The 17,189-nt window shown below is 43.0% G+C and overlaps 1 protein-coding gene across 4 annotated transcripts in view; it reads left to right on the forward strand.

Moving 5' to 3' along the window:
• CC2D2A (coiled-coil and C2 domain containing 2A) overlaps positions 1–17,189 on the forward strand; it is a 125,237-nt gene that overhangs the window by 43,016 nt on the left and 65,032 nt on the right. For 2 of the 4 annotated variants that reach the window (XM_037530247.2, XM_037530254.2), the window contains exons 1-2: positions 14,175–14,379; positions 15,017–15,101. The exons of 1 other annotated variant lie outside the window; for it this stretch is intronic. In XM_037530247.2, coding sequence (XP_037386144.1) covers positions 15,063–15,101 — 39 coding nt within the window. In that variant the 5' untranslated portion in view covers positions 14,175–14,379; positions 15,017–15,062. Of the gene's footprint in view, positions 1–14,174; positions 14,380–15,016; positions 15,102–17,189 lie in introns of those variants that run through there. One more of the 4 variants, XM_037530250.2, reaches the window with a different exon arrangement.

Here is a 17,189-nt window from a genome sequence, read left to right on the forward strand (position 1 = left end):
GTCCTCCAACCCTGAAGCTCTCTGAAGTCCCCTCCCATTAGGTTTATAGAGAGGTTTCATTACATAGGCATGAATGGCTTCATCACTGGCATTGGCCATGAACTCCACCTCTCCCCTCTCTCCTCCCTGGAGGTCTGTGGGAGTAGGGACGGAAAATTGTCTATTCCCTGGCAAACATCCTCAGGGGGTTCCCAAAAGTTGCTTTCCTTAACACAAAGAGACAACTTCATCATTCACAGCACTTAAGAAATTCTAAGAGAAACTGTGATCCAGGAAAGGTAGATTGAGACCAAATACGTAGGAGAAATGTATGCTGGTCATCTGAATGACAGATACGTGTATTTCCTTTCTGTTCTACCTCAGGGTCTCTGTTACTCTGCAATAGTGACATTTGGGACTGGACCAGCCTTTGTTGTGTGTTTCTGTCCTGTGCATTGCAGGCTGTGTAGCAGTATCTCTGGTCTCTACCCGCTAGGTTCCAGGTCCTCCTCCCTCTGGTCATGACCATCACTGGTATCTCCAGACTCTGTCCTTGAGGAGGAGCAACAATGTCAGAATTTTCCTCAGTTGAGAACCATTTCTGTATAATCTGGTGCCGGTGACGCTACTCAGTCCTACAGGTTACCTGGTTGCCAACAACTATTTTAAAGATGATTTTTTTTTTTTTTTTTTTTTTTTTCACAGACAACCACACAGCTGGTCATCATTGTAGTATTTGTTCCCTTCTAAGGACCAAGAGTGGAACAGTACCTTAGCCGCGAAGGTACCCAAAAGCAGCTAGAAGTTATCCCTCATTCCAAATCCTACTTGCTGTAGCCAAGACATTTCTTCTCTGTTTTTGTCTAAGATAAAAAAAATCACAAAGTCTCTAATTCAAAGAATTTGTTCCAAGAAAATAATGAATAGCTTGTGCAAAGATTTAATTACAAAAAGAGTCTTGCAGCAAAGATTATAATATGGAAGGTTGGGAAATAGCCCAAGTGTTTGATAATAGAATATTGGTAAATGAGTTGTGAAATATTCATCCAATAGAATATAAACAGTGTCACTAAAAGTTATGAGAATAGACATGTATTGGCACCATAAGATGTTCATTAAATGTTAACAGAACAAAGTAGATTACTAAAATATTTTTCAGTCCTTAGCCCATCTTTAAAGAGTGTCTGTATCTGTGTATAGGAAAATTCTGGATAAAATCTAGTTATTAATAGGAACATTTTAATTTCTTCCCTTTTGATCTTTATTTTCAATTTTATATAATGTTAACTGGAAATTAAATTTCTGTGAGTTAAATCATTCATTAGGTCATCAAAGTGATCATTCAAACCCAGGAGGAAATCGGACAGATTTTAATCTGAAAAAAATCATTCCAACATACACAAGTTTGATTTTAGCTTATAGAGCTAAGAACAGTGAGTCGTTGGCATTAAAAAGTGTAGCTATTCGGGCAGGCTAAGGGGCTTCTAGTTCTAAGGAGACCTAGAGATATGTTGATGCTGTCTATGAGCACAGGAAGGCAATGCAGGATTTAATCTCTTCCTTTCTAAAGAATGCACTGTGGGGGCTTCCCTGGTGGCGCAGCGGTTGAGCGCTGGGTTGCGAAGCTGCCCGCAGCCTCTGCAGCGCCGGTTCGATCCCCGGCTGCTCCCCAGCCACTGGAGGAGGGTCCCACATGGCATGCAGACCTCTCCTGCCGCCCACTGCTCCCCTCAGCAGTGTATTTCGTCAGTCTGCCTGTTCTGCTCCCCGCTCTGGCTCTGGTGAATTCTCTCACCCTCCTGCGCTTCTGACTGTACCCAGTGCTTGTATAAATAAATAAATAAATTTAAAAAAAAAAAAAAAAAGAATGCACTGTGGACATGCAAAGCCTGGATGGACATTGTTAAATCTTCATCAGACTCCTTGGATATTAGTGGGTGTGAAAAAAACTGGCCTTACCACAAAACATCAGATTTTGAGTAGCTGTAGTCACACCTATGCAGACGGCCTTGCTCTCCTGTCTGCCAGAAAGGGGGGGTTGGCGGGGAGGGCGGGTCATGTTCCCAGAAAGTCTTCCAGTATGTTCACAATAGCTATACTTTACATGGAATTTTTTACTCTTGAATAGTCAGAGTAATTTCATATTGTTATGCAAAGGATGGCTGAAAAAAATTCTAAGGAAAAAGGAAAGAAACCTCAAAGGTATAGTTTATGTGTGAAATGACATCATCCTTAACATTTTCTGGTAGTATAGCTGGATGTCTATTTCAGAGGATTCTTTAAAGCAAGAATCAAACAAAACAATCCTAGTTTATATATATTTTTTTTAATTATACCCCCCCATCACACTTGAGCAGGGAAGGAAATGAGTCTTGAATTGACATCATTTTATTTGAGCTTTTATTAGTCCAGATCTGTAAACCCAATAGTTAGCCACAGTATGAAGTCATCCAGAGCCAGCGCATCTGTCAGATGGCAAGGGCATTTATGAGCAGCAATATGAAGAAGGCAGAATCATGGCTTTGCTCCAGTGCCATCACAGAGGTGGCAGAATTTTCTAAAGTAAAGATTCGCCAATCTAGTCAGAATTCCAAAAAAATGGTCTGAAAGCACTAGAAACAGAAAAATCATAAAATAAGAAGCTGCAAAGATGGTCTTGTATTACAAAACACTGTCTTTTACAGGACTGCTTGTAAGATGCAGCCTTGGTTGACATAAACAACAGAAAGAAAGCAAAGTCTCTGTAATCATCCCAATCATAGCTTCAGATGACATTCTTGGCACTGCAGAGATTCCTGTTATTCTTGAAATTACTCTGGAACAATGATATGGAGTTACAAGGATTTTCTACAGAAAACACCCAGGACTTTTTAGATTCAGAACTAAAATTAAAGCAAAGCTTATTGATGTAGTCTAGTTGGTCGGACTATTGGAAAAAATAATTCAACAGTTGGTAGATGAGCTATTCAGTACCCAGGATGCATACACATCAATAAATCAATTCACACACACAAGTCCTTACCCACTTGAATTCCCCTTGGGCGTAAAACTGAAATTAAATTCAGGACATTCAATCAATGGGAAATTTAGGCAACAAAAAATAATTAACTAGCATTATTAGAGCTTGACTGAGGGCCACCCAGGGACCCCAAATTATTAAGGGGTACACACTCTAAAATAGGTCTGGCCATACACAACACAAAGACAAAGGAAGCAAACTCTTAGTTTGAAAGACTTTTAAAAGAATTTGTGTGTAGAGAGAAAAGAAGGGTAGTCTTACTAATAGTTTCCCAATAAAATCCCCCAAATTACCCAGCAATTCATAGGGGTGCCCAAAGAGGGGCCACTGTAGCCTGAAGTCTTGACCCAAGTCTAAGGCACCTACCGGTGGGGGACCACAAGAAAATTGTTAGGCAGGCCCCAAAAAGCTTGGACCAAAGAAGCGATTCAGAATTCAAAGTGTACCAAATAGTCCACCATGAAGTCAGAACAAAGACTGCATTGTCTCTAGCAAGGACCAGGAGAGCAGCTGACTCACCTGTCTCTCAGCTACATGCCTCTTCCAAGTATCACTTCCAAGTGTCTCTACACGTCTCTTTTCCATTTGTCTCCTCCAAGTCTCCTTCGCAGCAGTACCAGGATGCAAGAGTGGTCCCACCTGTCTTTCATGTATATAGGCAGCTCAGCTCCACCCCAGTTCTCATAGCTCCCCCGCTCAGGACTTGTAATCCAAGGTGGCTGCATGTAAGAGGGGGCAGGGGAAAATGGTGCCTCCCCTTTACAAAGGTGTATCTCAAACAGTATGAGGATATTCTAAATCTCCACTGACCATGCTAAGTGCATTGAGAAATAAACTCAGAAGTCACATATGAACCAAAATGCTGGTTTTCCCACTGAAAGCACCAAGTCAGAGAAGAAATTTGGACATGAGACTGAGCACACTTCCCTATGGTGACTTCTAAGTCTTGATATTGAGGAATATTTGAATCCACAAATCAGAAACTCTTCTATTCATCCTCAGGGAGGCTGGAGATCTGCCTCAGCCCAAGCCAACTTCATAGATCTGAAAATTGGCCACACCTGCAATTGGCCTTTACACACATCCCACTCTCAGGACTGACACGGGGCTCAGAGGGGGTTCTAGATTCTTACTATTTCATCAGTCAGACAAATTACTCCTGCTCCCCCACTGGATGGAGTCCTTGAAAGACAGAGATAAATCATCTGCATTTCAAGTCAACAAGACAAGAGAAGTTCCTGTTTTTCAAGATGGCAGGAACTGGGGGAGGGTAAAGAACTCAAGCCTTCCATCCCACATCTATACGAGAAGGACTGGTCTGAAAACCTATTTCCATTGTAATTCTCAGCGACCACCATTGGAGTTGTTGACATGCCTTCCCTACAGAAGAATCATTTTCGGTATCTCTTTGATCCTGTCACATAGACGTTAGTACATCTAGGTCTGTAGCACAACCACAAGTTCTTCAATAACTAGAGTTAGTGAGACTTCTTCCACTCATGACATCTTCATCCTAAGATTATTAGTAAACTCTGAAGTGAGTGTTTAGCAAAAATAGTTTAAGGAAATCGAGAAAGTCTCTAGTGAGTCAGAAAGAAGATGGTTTCTCTGGAAAGCTCCTTCCTTCCCCAAACAAGGTAAGAAAACATTAATGCTGCTTTGGCCTTCAAGGATTGCTCTGACGGCAGAATGGAATGTCGCCAGCTTAATTTTTAAGGTACTGACCTCTAGTGGCCGACAGTGATAACGATTCTCTTCCAGGACACATTTTCTAGGATTTTACAAAGCCCAAGGGTGAGTACAGACAAGCTTTAGAGATCACCTTTCTCTGCCCACTTCTTATTACAGAAGGGGAAACAGCTTCACAAATGATAAGATCTCTGTCAGTGGTCACTAAAGTGGGACTGGAGCCAAGGTCTCTTGATTCATTCCGTTCACCTCTTCCCACTGCCTAGCAGGTGGAAAAGCTACTCTCCCATCTACACTGCAATTAATAATCCACAGAGTAACCACGACAACACTCAAGATCCAGCCAGCCTTTCTGGGAGCTACCACAAACCTGACTGCATGAAGTTTTTGGTACCACTGCATGGTCAGCAGCTAGAAGCTGCGGATTTTTTTTCTTCGTCATTTTGAATCTCTAACTCCTTTCACCATTACCACCACACAGCAAGCATCTGACTAAATAAACATCTGACTAAATAAACGTCAGATGGAGGGATGGGTTGATGGACAGATAGGTTTTCATTTGACAGTGGCACCAAGTAAACACAAAGGCTGCTTGTCTTGTTTTCCAATTAGCAAATGACAAGTCTAAGATGTGTGGGCTCTGCAGCTCACAAAAAGCTAGTATCCGAATCCCGTGCCCCAGGGACCCCACCATTAATGACAGCCTCCCTAATTTCACAGAAGTGGCCATTCTGGCTCCATAAGTCAGCAGTTAATTCAAGGGATGGTGTTTTTCAGACTCTCAGTCATACATTTTCATCTTCAAATAATGGCCCTGGAAACCTTCCTTCCTGCCTTCATTTATTCCTTCAGGCATTTACTACACATTTACTGAGAATCTACCCTGTTCCTCTCCTGCACTGTTGGTGGGAGTGCAAACTGGTCCAACCACTATGGAGAGCTGTGTGGAGATTTCTGGGCCTACTAAACATAGAGCTTCCACAGGATCCAGCAATTCCACTCCTAGGTATTTACCCAAAGAACACAGAAACATCAATTCCAAAGAACACCTGCACCCCTATGTTTATAGCAGCACTGTTTACAATAGCTAAGCTTTGGAAACAACCCAAATGCCCAAAAATAGATGACTGGATCAAGAAGATGTGGTACATATACACCATGGAATATTACTCAGCATTCAAAAAAGATAAGCACATGCCATTTGCAGCAACATGGATGGCGCTGGAAGGGATCATGCTCAGCGAAGTAAGCCAGAAAGAAAAAGAAAAATACCGGATGGTCTCACTCATAGCAGGAATCTAGAAAACTTAAATAAGGGACCAGGAAAATGAATAACTATAAGAAAGTGAAAATCAAAATCAACAAAAAGCTATGAACCAGAGACACTTTTTGGGGGGCGGGGGCGGGAGGGGAGGGGTTGGGGTCAGAATGGGGGGGCTGCAATTGTATGGGGAATATAAAAATAAAATTTATTATTTAAAAAAAAAAAAAGAATCTACCCTGTTCCAAGGATTTCCCAGAGTGCTGAGAACTTGGTGGGAAAGACAAAATGATACGTCCCCACTGCTTTGCTAGAGTTCAGCACAGAGAGGATGAAGAAAGAAGGAAGCCTTGGTTATGGGATGGATCCTTCTCCAGTATTAGTGGAGACATGAATTAAAACATGACCTGAAAACCTGAAGAAGTTGCTCAAGTGAGTCAAAGTCCCTGAGAGTCCATGCCCAAGAGAGCAGAATGGTAGCAAGTGTCCCTTTGCCCTCCGCTCCAAATCCCATCTCTCAATAGTGATAATACAGCAGCTACCAATTTGTAGACTTGACTTACTTTTACTCCAGAAATCTATTTGCTAGACAGTTCTTTGGAATCTGCCCTGTGCTTCCAAAAACATCAAGAGTGATTGAAATCAGAGGCAAGTCCAAGAAAGTTCTATTTATACCCTGGTCCATTAAGAATGTTAGAAACAGTTTCCCAATTTGGCAGATAACAGTAAGCAAGCAGATGTCCCCGGGTACTCTCTATACGGATAGATCATCTGGACCAATGTAGGAACCCAAGATGCCCAAGGATTCTGCTTCAGGGCACAAAACACAGTCGCCTCTACAGCAAGCTGTGACTGCGGACAGCAAAGACATGAAAACTCTTGACCCGGAATCGGTAGAGTGAGCATCCCTAAATTGAATCCAGCAAATCACTAGAATTCTTACTTCCCAAGAATCTATAACATTTGGTGCATTTGAAGGAAATGCAGTGCAATTTGCAATATCACAAGACATGAGAAAATGACAGCTGGATAAGAACGCCTAGTGAGGCAGAACATAATCATTTTTTTATCAAAAGACATTGTCAGTTACTTCTCCATCTTGCGAGTCCAGCAAATCTCCTTGGATAAGAATTTGCTTCAGTGAAGGGTCGTTTGAGCCACTCTTGATTTTGCAAACGTAAGACAAAGGAAGACCTGCTAGGAAATGGGACTGGAACAGGATTTTCAGCGACATGACTCACGCTGCCTTTTCCAAATGCTCCTTGTAGTCTTTGAATAAATCTGCAAAGTGGCCAGGGAACCTCTTGCGGACAAAAAAGATTTAGACTCTGGCCCCTTTGCTGCTGAATTTCAACAGCATGTAAACCTCTCTGATAAACTTGGACGGGTCTAGTTGAGTTGATCAGCCAGAAGGATGATTGGCGTGGTGAAGGGAATGCAGTGTCAGGGGGGTTCTGTGGACTGTGGCTCCATCAGAACTCAAACGATGGGGCTGGGAGCTAGGAAATGCAGTTGCTGGTTGGGCTGAGCTTGTGTTTCAGTCTAAAACACCTCCAGACCTGGCGGCAGTTCTGTTGGTGGAAACCATTTGGAGAGACCAAAGTTTCTTAACCTTAGCACAACTATTGATATTTGAGGTCAGATAATTTTTCCTGGGGTTGGGGTGGTGGGGAGGCGGCTGTCTTGGACAGTGTGAGCTGTTTAGCAGCAACCCTGGCTTCTACCCATTAGACACCAGTACCATGTTCCCCGGGTTGTAACAACCAAGAATGTCCTCAGACTTTTCCAAATGTCTCCTGGGAGGGCAATATCAGCACTAGCTGAGAAGCACTGATATAAACTGAAGAGTGTGGCACTGGCATCTCTAATGTGAGGAATCTGCTTGGAGACACACGGATGGAGGTGATGGCAAAAGTGCTAGGACCTCCCCCCGCCCCAGTCCCATTCTCCCTCCACTGGCATTCAGGCACTCGACTAGCCCTCGAGGGGAGCAAGTCCCTCAAGATTTATCAGCAACTCTGAGTGATAATGATGTTCTGATGGTGAGACACTGGATGTCCTGCTAATAAGCAAGCACAGCAGCAAGCAAGAATTAGAAAAGAATGACATTGTGAAGGTATTTGCACCCTTGGGTGATGAAGCAAGTCAGACCCATGTGAGGCACTTAAGGGAAAGAACTGGAAAGAGTGGAATGTAAAAATTGTAAGAGACCTTTCCAGCATGAAAAATATGAGAATTCACCATTCACACTAAAGGAGCAGTTTTCTCTGATATGTAAAAGCATCACCAGTTATTTCAAGTTATGACATGTGTCTCTAAATAAAATGAATCTCAAAGCATTTTATTCTCACTAGCTCAGACAGCTCTCTTAGGAAGTAAGAATTCTGTGAAATGAGCAAATGAGGAGAAAGTGCTGCAATTCAAAACAGGCTGAAAATCACAGCCTTGCAGGAAGAAAATTAAATGCTTTAATATCTGAAAAATAAAAATAGGTTACACAACCAATAGATCCAAGTCAGTAAGTGTTTCTCTCCATTTACTATAGAAATAAGAGGCTCAGATTTGCTATAGTTTGAGTTATATCTCAGGAGGAGATATATATTTCAGTAAATTAGAAGACGTTAATCAACTGTTGAAGAATGTAGTTTTAAATAATTTAAGATTCAAAGGTGATTCTTCAACTTCAAAGTTGAATTTTATTTTAGTGATTTTTTTTCCCTTGTGATACATTTTTCATTCATGGAGAATGAATAAGCCACAACAAAAATACTACCAGACTCCAAGAACCAAGTAGGAATGACACATTCATCTAAAGTTGAAATTGTATTCCACATTGCAGGTGCAAAAAGCATACTTTAGTCATTTATTGACCTAAGTAATGTCTTTGCAGCTCTCCTCCCAAGAAAAGATAGAGAGTAGTCCAATTTCAGGAATGTTCCCCTCCTTAGTCCAGGGCCCTGGTCTCCAAATAGGCTTTAAACACATCATGCTTAGCGGCATTACCCTTCAAGGCTTTGGGTATGTTTGCTTATCTGTTTTTAGTTACACATATAAAAATGATGTGCCTCAGAGTTCTATGTAAAAAAGTAATAACTATATTCCGTCACTCAATTATTTAAAGATGTCATGGCTGTCATTAATGTCGCTGTGTAACAAATGACTCCAAAAATGCAGTGGTTTAAAGAGATTATTTGGTAATGCACAGTCATTCTGTGAGTCAGGAATTTGAATAACATGATTTCTACTCTACCAAGAGAAAATTTGAACCCTGGGAGGTGATAGGCTTCTTATCTTATCTACCTCTGATGACAGTTGACCATATCTTTAAAATATGTGGTATATTAAGTCTGAAAGAAGAAGAAATGTAAAAACCTGAATAGGTTCATAAGCATCAGAGATATTGAATCAGTGGTCAAAAATCCAGCTACATCACACACACACACATACACACACACACACCCCAGTTTTCAAAGAAGACATACAACTAGTCAATAAGCTCATGAATTATGTGATTCACATCACCAGTCTAAGGAAATGCAAGTTAAAACCATAGTGAAATACCACTGACACCTACAGGGACGGTTATCATCAAAAAATGGAAAGTAGCAAGCACCAGCAAAAATTCCAGAAGTTAGAATTCTTGTAAAATTTTGTCTGTGACTGGTGAAATATAAAATGGTGGAAAATAGCTTGGCATTTCCTCAAAAGGTAAACCATAAAGTTACCATATGACCAAACAATCATTTCTAGGTATAAACCCAAAAGAATTGAAAGAGGGTCTCAAACAAATACTTGTATGTGACTGATCACTGCAGCATTTTTCACACTAGCCAAAAGCTGGAAACCAGCTGAGCACTCATCACATGATGAATGGATCAACAAAATGTGGTATGTCCATACAATGGAATATTATTCAGCCTTCAAAATGGATACTGTATTGAAACACATGACAATATGGATGAATCTTGAAAACATTATGCTAAATGAATTAGTCCAATATAAAAAGGACAAACATGATATATGAGTCACTTACATAAAATGTCTAAAATAGGCAAATTTATAGAGATAGGAAATAGGCTAGAGGTCATGAGGGTTTGGGAGGAGGGAGAAATGGGGAATTATTATTTAATGGGTAAAGAGTTTCTATAGGGGTGATGGAAAAGTATTGGAATTTATAGTGGTGAATTTAATTAATGTCACTGAATTAGTGACATTAGAAATTTGTCTAACTCAAAATAACCATTTTTACCACAATAAAATTTCACCAAACCCAAACAGTTTTATAGACAAGTTCTCAGAATAATGTGTGTGTTTGTGCGTGTGTGTGAGTGTAAGAAAGAGAAATATTAGTCTGGTTTTTATTATAATATCATTTATTCTTAAATCAATGCAAGCAGTGTAAAACAATCAACCATTAATGAACATAAAATCAAAAAATCTAAACATTAATAACTAAATCCAACAATTAATTTCTAAAATGTCTTCACCAAGTTTAGTGCAAGTATACTCCAGGAATGTAAGAAAAGTTTAACATTAAAACACTCAGTTAATGTAATTCATCACATTAAGAAATGAAAGAAGAAAAGTCATATTTGATTATCTCAAAAAATGCATTAAAAATTTATGATGTATGATTTCACATTCATTCTTGATTAAAAACTCTTTAGCCAGCTAGCAACACTTAACCTAACAGGAAAAGATTTTTGCATTTTGATTTAAAACAAATCTGAAAGATTCATTTTGCTCTCCTAAAATTTTTTTCAAGAAATAATATTTTTGAATGATCTTTTTTATTGATTCCAGGACATAATGAGATGTATAATTCATGTGAACTGGTTTAGTTTGGTTAAGTTTCCAAAGATAAGGAAGGTCATAATCAGAAGGCTAATTAACACAGCAGTGATGCACAAATGAATGACAGCTGACCATCTTGAGTAGATGGTCCTTTACAATAAGCATCTGCTATGGGCTGAACGGTGTTTCCCAAAACTCGTATGTTGACGCCCTAACCTTCAACGTGACCATATTTGGAGATAAGGATTTTAGGAAGTCATTAAGGTTAAATGAGGTCATAAGAATCGGGCCTTAATTTGATAGGATTGTGACCTTATCAAAAGACAAGAAAGCGGGCCTCCCCGGTGGCGCAGCGGTTGAACGCTGAGTTGCAAAGCTGCCCACAGCCTCTGCAGCACCGGTTTGATCCCCAGCCACTGGGCAAGGGTCCCACATGGCGCACAGACCTCTCCTGCCACCCGCTGCTCCCTTCAGCAGTGTACTTCGGTCCTTCTGCCTGTTCTGCTCCCCGCTCTGGCTCTGGTGAATTCTCTCACCCTCCCGCACTTCTGACTGTACCCAGTGCTTGCATAAATAAATCTTTTAAAAAAAATGTTTAAAAAAAGACGAGAGAGCTATGTCTCTCTCTAGCCACAAATATCAAGGAAAGGTCACCTGGGGACATAGCAGGAAGGTGGCCATCTGTAAGCCAGGAAGAGAGCGCTCACCAGAAACTGAATTGACTGGCACCTCAACTTTAGACTTTCCAGCCAGAAGGATGAAAAATAAATATCTGTTTTAGTTACCATCCCCCTTAACTTTTTCATTTACTAAAACAAATAGCATGTACTGTGTGCTAGGACTTCATAAATATTAACTTAGCAAGCCTCTTAACAACCTCAGTTTTTAGGTGAAACCCTGAACTGAAACCCAGAAGGAAAGTCGACGTGGATCCCTCAATTTGAAAACCAGTGCTCAGCCCCTTCCTTCCTGCTCTCACCTGGAGCTCCACCAGACACGCTGGGCCTCTCCAGTCTCTCTGCCACATCTTTCATCCACTCTTTTCTATATTCCGTCTCTCTGTGCCACATTTTAGTATTTTAATTTTCGCTTTTACATCATTAATTCTCTTTCCAATTCTCTCCTCTTTAATCCAACTTCTGTTTCAAAACAAAACTATGATGACTTGTTACTCATTTCTTCAAGTTCTAGCTGGTTCTTTTTCACATTTCTGTGATCTTTGATAGTCTCTTACTCTTTTTTCATATTTTCAGCTCTTCCTCTCGTGTGCTTTTATGGTCATCACCTCTTTTTCTCTTCGCCATCTGAGCCTTGTGTTATCAGAAGTTCTTGGTTGTCTGAAGACTCTGCGTTGCCTTTTGCTCTTTTGTGTAATTTTGGATTGTGTGATCATCTTCCACAAAGTTTATCATCATGATGTAAGTCATGGTTGTGAATTCACCAGCAGGAGATAATAAACAGTCCCTCGACCTAAAGACTCGCTCCTTCACTTCGGAGGGTTCTTCTTCTTTCATAAACTCTCCTTTTCATTTTTCTGATTCTCCCTGTGGTACAAGTGTTTTATTTCTTGACCTAAGATCCTTTTTTTTCTCTCTAAAACATTTCTGCATGAATATGAAAGTTAATTTTTTCATTGAAAGACCCAAAATTGCCAACATCTGGGATCTGTTCTTTATGACTATCCTGTTTCTCCAGAAAATAATTTCTTACTTTTTCCCAACTCAGTGCCGGAGGAGGGAGAAGGGAAGCCAAGCTGTGTGTTGGCGCCTCGGTCCCCAGAGAAGGCCATGGGGAGCAGCCCACCCACGCTCCATTTCATAGGCGTTTTCAGCCCTGAGACCACCCACACGTTCTGCTGTACCTGGGAATTGAGACCAGAATGTCTCTGCCTCCGTTTCCCTAGAGAAGAAATCCTCCATCTCCTCTGGGCAGAAGAAGGATGTGGAGTGGGCATTGTACTTCAGGCTGCCTGGAGTAAGTGAGGGTCCAAGGGTCTGACCCCTCCATTCAGAGACTTTCAGATCTTGTATTCTCAGCCCCTTGTCCCTGGTCTCCGATCATATTTTTCTCCTGGTGCTGCTATAACAAAGCGCCAGCCATCGGGTGGCTTAAAACAACAGGAATGTGTGGTCTCACAGCTTTGGAGATGAGAGGTAAGAAATCAGGTATTGGGCCTCCCTGGCAGCTCAAAGGGTTAAGCACAGCACTATGAAGCAATCTGCAGCCTCTGCAGCACGAGTTCAATCCCCAGTCAGCCAGGGAGATACCCACATGGCACAGCAGACCTCTCCTGTCTCACCCACTGCTCCCCTCAGCAGTGTTTTTGGTCATTCTCCCTGTTCTGCTCCCCACTCTGTTTCTGGTGAATCCTCTCATCCCCCGCCCCCGCACCTCTGGCCTGTACCCCAGTTCTTGTATGCATAAATAAATCTTTAAAAAAAAAAAGAAATCAGGTTTTGGAGGACTGTCTGACTTTGAGGGCTGTGAGGAAGGATAGATTCCAGGTCATGCCTTCGGTATCCACTTTCATGGTAAATGAAGTTCCCCCTGTGTCTTCACATCATCTTCCACTGTGCGTGTCAGTCTCTGGACCCAAGTTTCTCTTCTCCCCATCAGCTTTAGATCACGGTGCACTCAAATCATGTCATTTTAACTTGATTATCTTTATTAAGACCCTACCTCCAAATAAAGTCACATTCTGAGGTACTGAGGGATGGGACTCCAGGACACTATTTTATTTGTTTGGAGGGACACAATGAAGCCCATTACACCACTAAGTCAAATCCTGTCCATTTCTTCATTCTGGTGCCTTCCTGCCCCCACATACACAGACATACACACAGACACCGGGACACACAGATACAGATGCACAGAGACACGCACAGCACACACACACACACACACACACACACCACACACACGATACGTTTGGAGTGTGGCTTTCTTTGGTCTATTCTGTTACTTCTCCACCTACTTTGCCTCTTCTCCCACTTCCTTGCTTTTTGGAACCATAACATGTCTCACCTCCTTCAGTAATTTTAGTGGAATTCAGGGATTAAGCAGAGATTTAATTCTGTAGATTCGGTCTTCCAGGCTGAACAGGAAACACTCCAGAGGAACTTTTGCTGGTGCCTGGAAGCACCGCCATGGAGCATTTACTTTGGACAAGTTCATGCCCCAGCCCAGTAGGTGCAACCTACCAAGATTCTAAATCGCCCCCTCTGAGCACCTTCCCAGCAATGCCCTGATCCCTGGCAATGAGGAAGGCAGGCTCTTCAAGCTTGTCTTTGTTTCCGTTCAGCTCCCAGGGGTGGGTTTCCCTCAGTCCCTCCCTGGCTGGCTGTGCTCTTGGGCTCTCCTGCTCCCTTGTACCCCACTAGGAGACATCACCTGTCACTTTAAAAGAAAAAAAATCCACCGAGTGACCTTCCTTAGGAACGGGTTGCTAAGCTGGTGTTTTTGCTCAGTAAGATGGCTGTGGCTGCTGCTTCCCGGGGAGCAGCCCAGGGGACTACCCAACACACAGCCTTTCCTTTTGGACTCTGAGAAGATTCAACAGTGAGACCGATCGATCGCTCCACCTTCCCATCATCCCAGACAGCAGAGCCTGCAAAGTGCCTTTGTCAAGTTCCCTGAGGTAAATCAGCTCTCACAGCTGCAGGGAGGGTGTCCTGCTTTCCGTTAGCCTTTGAGCTCAACCTCTCCCTGGGTGCCCTGAGCGGATTAATGAATTGCAAATGCAGAGTTTCGCGTTAGTATTTACAGTTTGCTTTCTGGAGTGGAGATTATGAGCAGTGCCGGGGCTGCTTTGATTGGACCTGCTGCCCGTCTGCTTTGCAGGAAATGTAAATCAGTCTCTCCATAGCCAGGGGTGGAATTCCCCGGGGCCGCACCCTCCGCTTCCTTCCTGGGATTTCCACGCCCTCCTGTTGCATTCCTTTCTTCCGGAAATCAGGGCTGCATGTTGCATTTTCAGGCCTTTTAGTTCAAATTAATTCAAGAGAAGTTCTGGTTAGGGCAAGCTTTCATTTTCTTGGAATTAGAGAAAAGAGCCCGCACAGACAAAAAGCTGAAGGCTGCTGCTCTTTCCAAAAGACCTCAAGAAAACCTGGCTGTGATTTAGACTGTTTGTCTCCCTTCATTGCAAAAAGGTACTATGAAAGAGCCAATAAATTCTAATGGCAGTACACGGATGTTATTGCATTTTCATAGAAAAATTTTCTGAAAGTAAATCCAACACCTGAGCGAACTGTCTCTATCTATCTGTCTCCTAGACGCCACTCAAAGACTCGTGCATTCAGCAGTTACAGAGCATCAGCAATGCACCCGGCCATGGGCTGGAGTTTACAGTGTGCAGAGGTGAATTAGACCTGCTCAGTTTGGAGTTTACCTGAAATAGCCTATGTGTAGATAATAACAGTACAATGAGCTAAGTACTTTGAGAGATTTATAAAAGGGTCTAAAGTGCTCAGACGACAGAGGGAACCACTTTCAGGGAGGGGCATGAAGCACTCACTTCATCATGGAAGTGCACTGGGTACCTGTCACCTGGCATGGTGCAAAAATGGCATTTATGCAACTCCTTTGAGGGTGGTTACATTATAAGCAACTGATTAAATGATTTTATAAAGCTTTATGTCACTAACTTAATGCTAAAGGATGCTAAGGCTGGAATGATTTGTAGTTAGATAATGAACTCAAAGGGGGGCTTACAGCACCTGCCCAGGGTCTCTGACTCCAGCTGAGTGAGACAGAAAGCTAAGCTGTGTACCAGAGAGTGGATGCTCCTGGGGGAGGAGCCAGGGAGGCCTCGGAAGCACCATAAATGGAAACTGGAGGAAGGAGGGAGGAGACATGGGGCATTGGAGTCAAAAGACTGAAGGTGGGAACAAAGATGGTAATGGAGGAATTTTTTTTTAAAGATTTATTTATTTATGCATACAAGAACTGGGGTACAGGCCAGAGGTGTGGGGGGTGAGAGGATTCACCAGAGACAGAGTGGGGAACAGAACAGGCAGACTAACGAAATACACTGCTGAGGGTAGCAGTGGGTGAGACAGGAGAGGTCTGCTGCGCCGTGTGGGTAGCTCCCTGACTGGCGATCGAACTTGTGCTGCAGTATCTGCAGATTGCTTCATAGGTTGCGTCTCAGCCCTTTGCGCCACGAGGGAGGCCCGGTAATGGAGGAATGGACTGTGATCTCAGCTCTTCCCTGTGATTCCCATTCTGTCCCCTCTGCTCTTTTTCAGTAGAACAGAAGTACTTTTTACCCGCCTTTTCTTAATAATAATAACACCCATACTGAGAGCAGGGGCTGTGGTGGGCCTTTACTATCACATCCTGTCAGTTAGCCCTTATAAAACAATCACTCTTCAAGGCAGGAGTTCTGACCTCGATTTTACAAGGACATGCATCTCCAAATGGTGAAGGTGTTGCTCCGAGATCACATGGCTGGCGGATAGAGCTGAAATTTGAACCCAGGTCCAGAGAACTTTTCCCCAAATCCTCACTCTCGAAACCCATGTTTCGCTGCTCTGGATCAGGACACAGGTTAAGCAGCACCGGACACAGCGCTAATCTGTTCATACAGCTCCGGTCCTTTTCTCTACACCCTGCAGAATCATCACAGGGGTCTCTAGACTATAACTCTGAGCCTCTGCTGCCCTTGGAGATAGTCCATTTGTTTAGATAAAGGGGTCAGTACTTTGCTTGAGAACATTTCCTTGGTTTTCTGCACTGAGCTGGGAGCCCGCTCACCCTCACCACGCAGTCTGTCTTCTAAGGCCGTCACCCTCACTGCATCCATAAGTCCAACATTCTCTAACACAGTCAGCTGTTATGAACCAAAGCCTGCGTTGCTGAGGGTGCTGGTCTGCCCAGGCACAGGTGTTTGGGGCTCGAACCCCTCATGTGCAGTGGGCACAGTGTGGGGGCCTGAGGGCTGCGTCCAGCATCAGGGGAGCCGAGGCCCTCGGCCAAGGCCTGGATGGGTGGCGACGTCTCAACAAATGGGTTTGTGCAGAGAGGCCTCTGAGTTTGCTTGGTGTCCAGCTGCCATTCTTATGCTTTTTTTGAGAGTCTTTCTGCCCAGGGTCAGTGTCTGGTTGTTCAGATGAGGTTGTGAAAAGTCCACCTCAGGGGTTCCCCCGGGGCGCTGAGCTTATCGCTGTGTCCCTAAGTCCAGGTGGGTGCCTTCTGATGTATTTCTCCAAAATGGGTTGACACTGGTGTAACATAAGTTACTTCTTTCATAGTTTACTAAGTTGTGTAACTATCTGAACAATAAAATGCTCACCTTATCGGGAAGGCAAATGCTGTGGTTTAATCACTCCCCCGATTTCTGAAGAATACCCTGGGGAGGCGCAAAGCCTGGGTGCCCAGGGCTTAGAGCTCCTCTCTCTGGCTCCTTGGCCATCAGCCGGGGTTGAAAGGCTGGTTTACCCGCAG

The sequence above is a fragment of the Talpa occidentalis genome, unplaced genomic scaffold (assembly GCF_014898055.3).
Source record: "Talpa occidentalis isolate TD23 unplaced genomic scaffold, MPIMG_talOcc4v2.1 talOcc4.6, whole genome shotgun sequence".
NCBI lineage: Eukaryota > Metazoa > Chordata > Mammalia > Eulipotyphla > Talpidae > Talpa > Talpa occidentalis.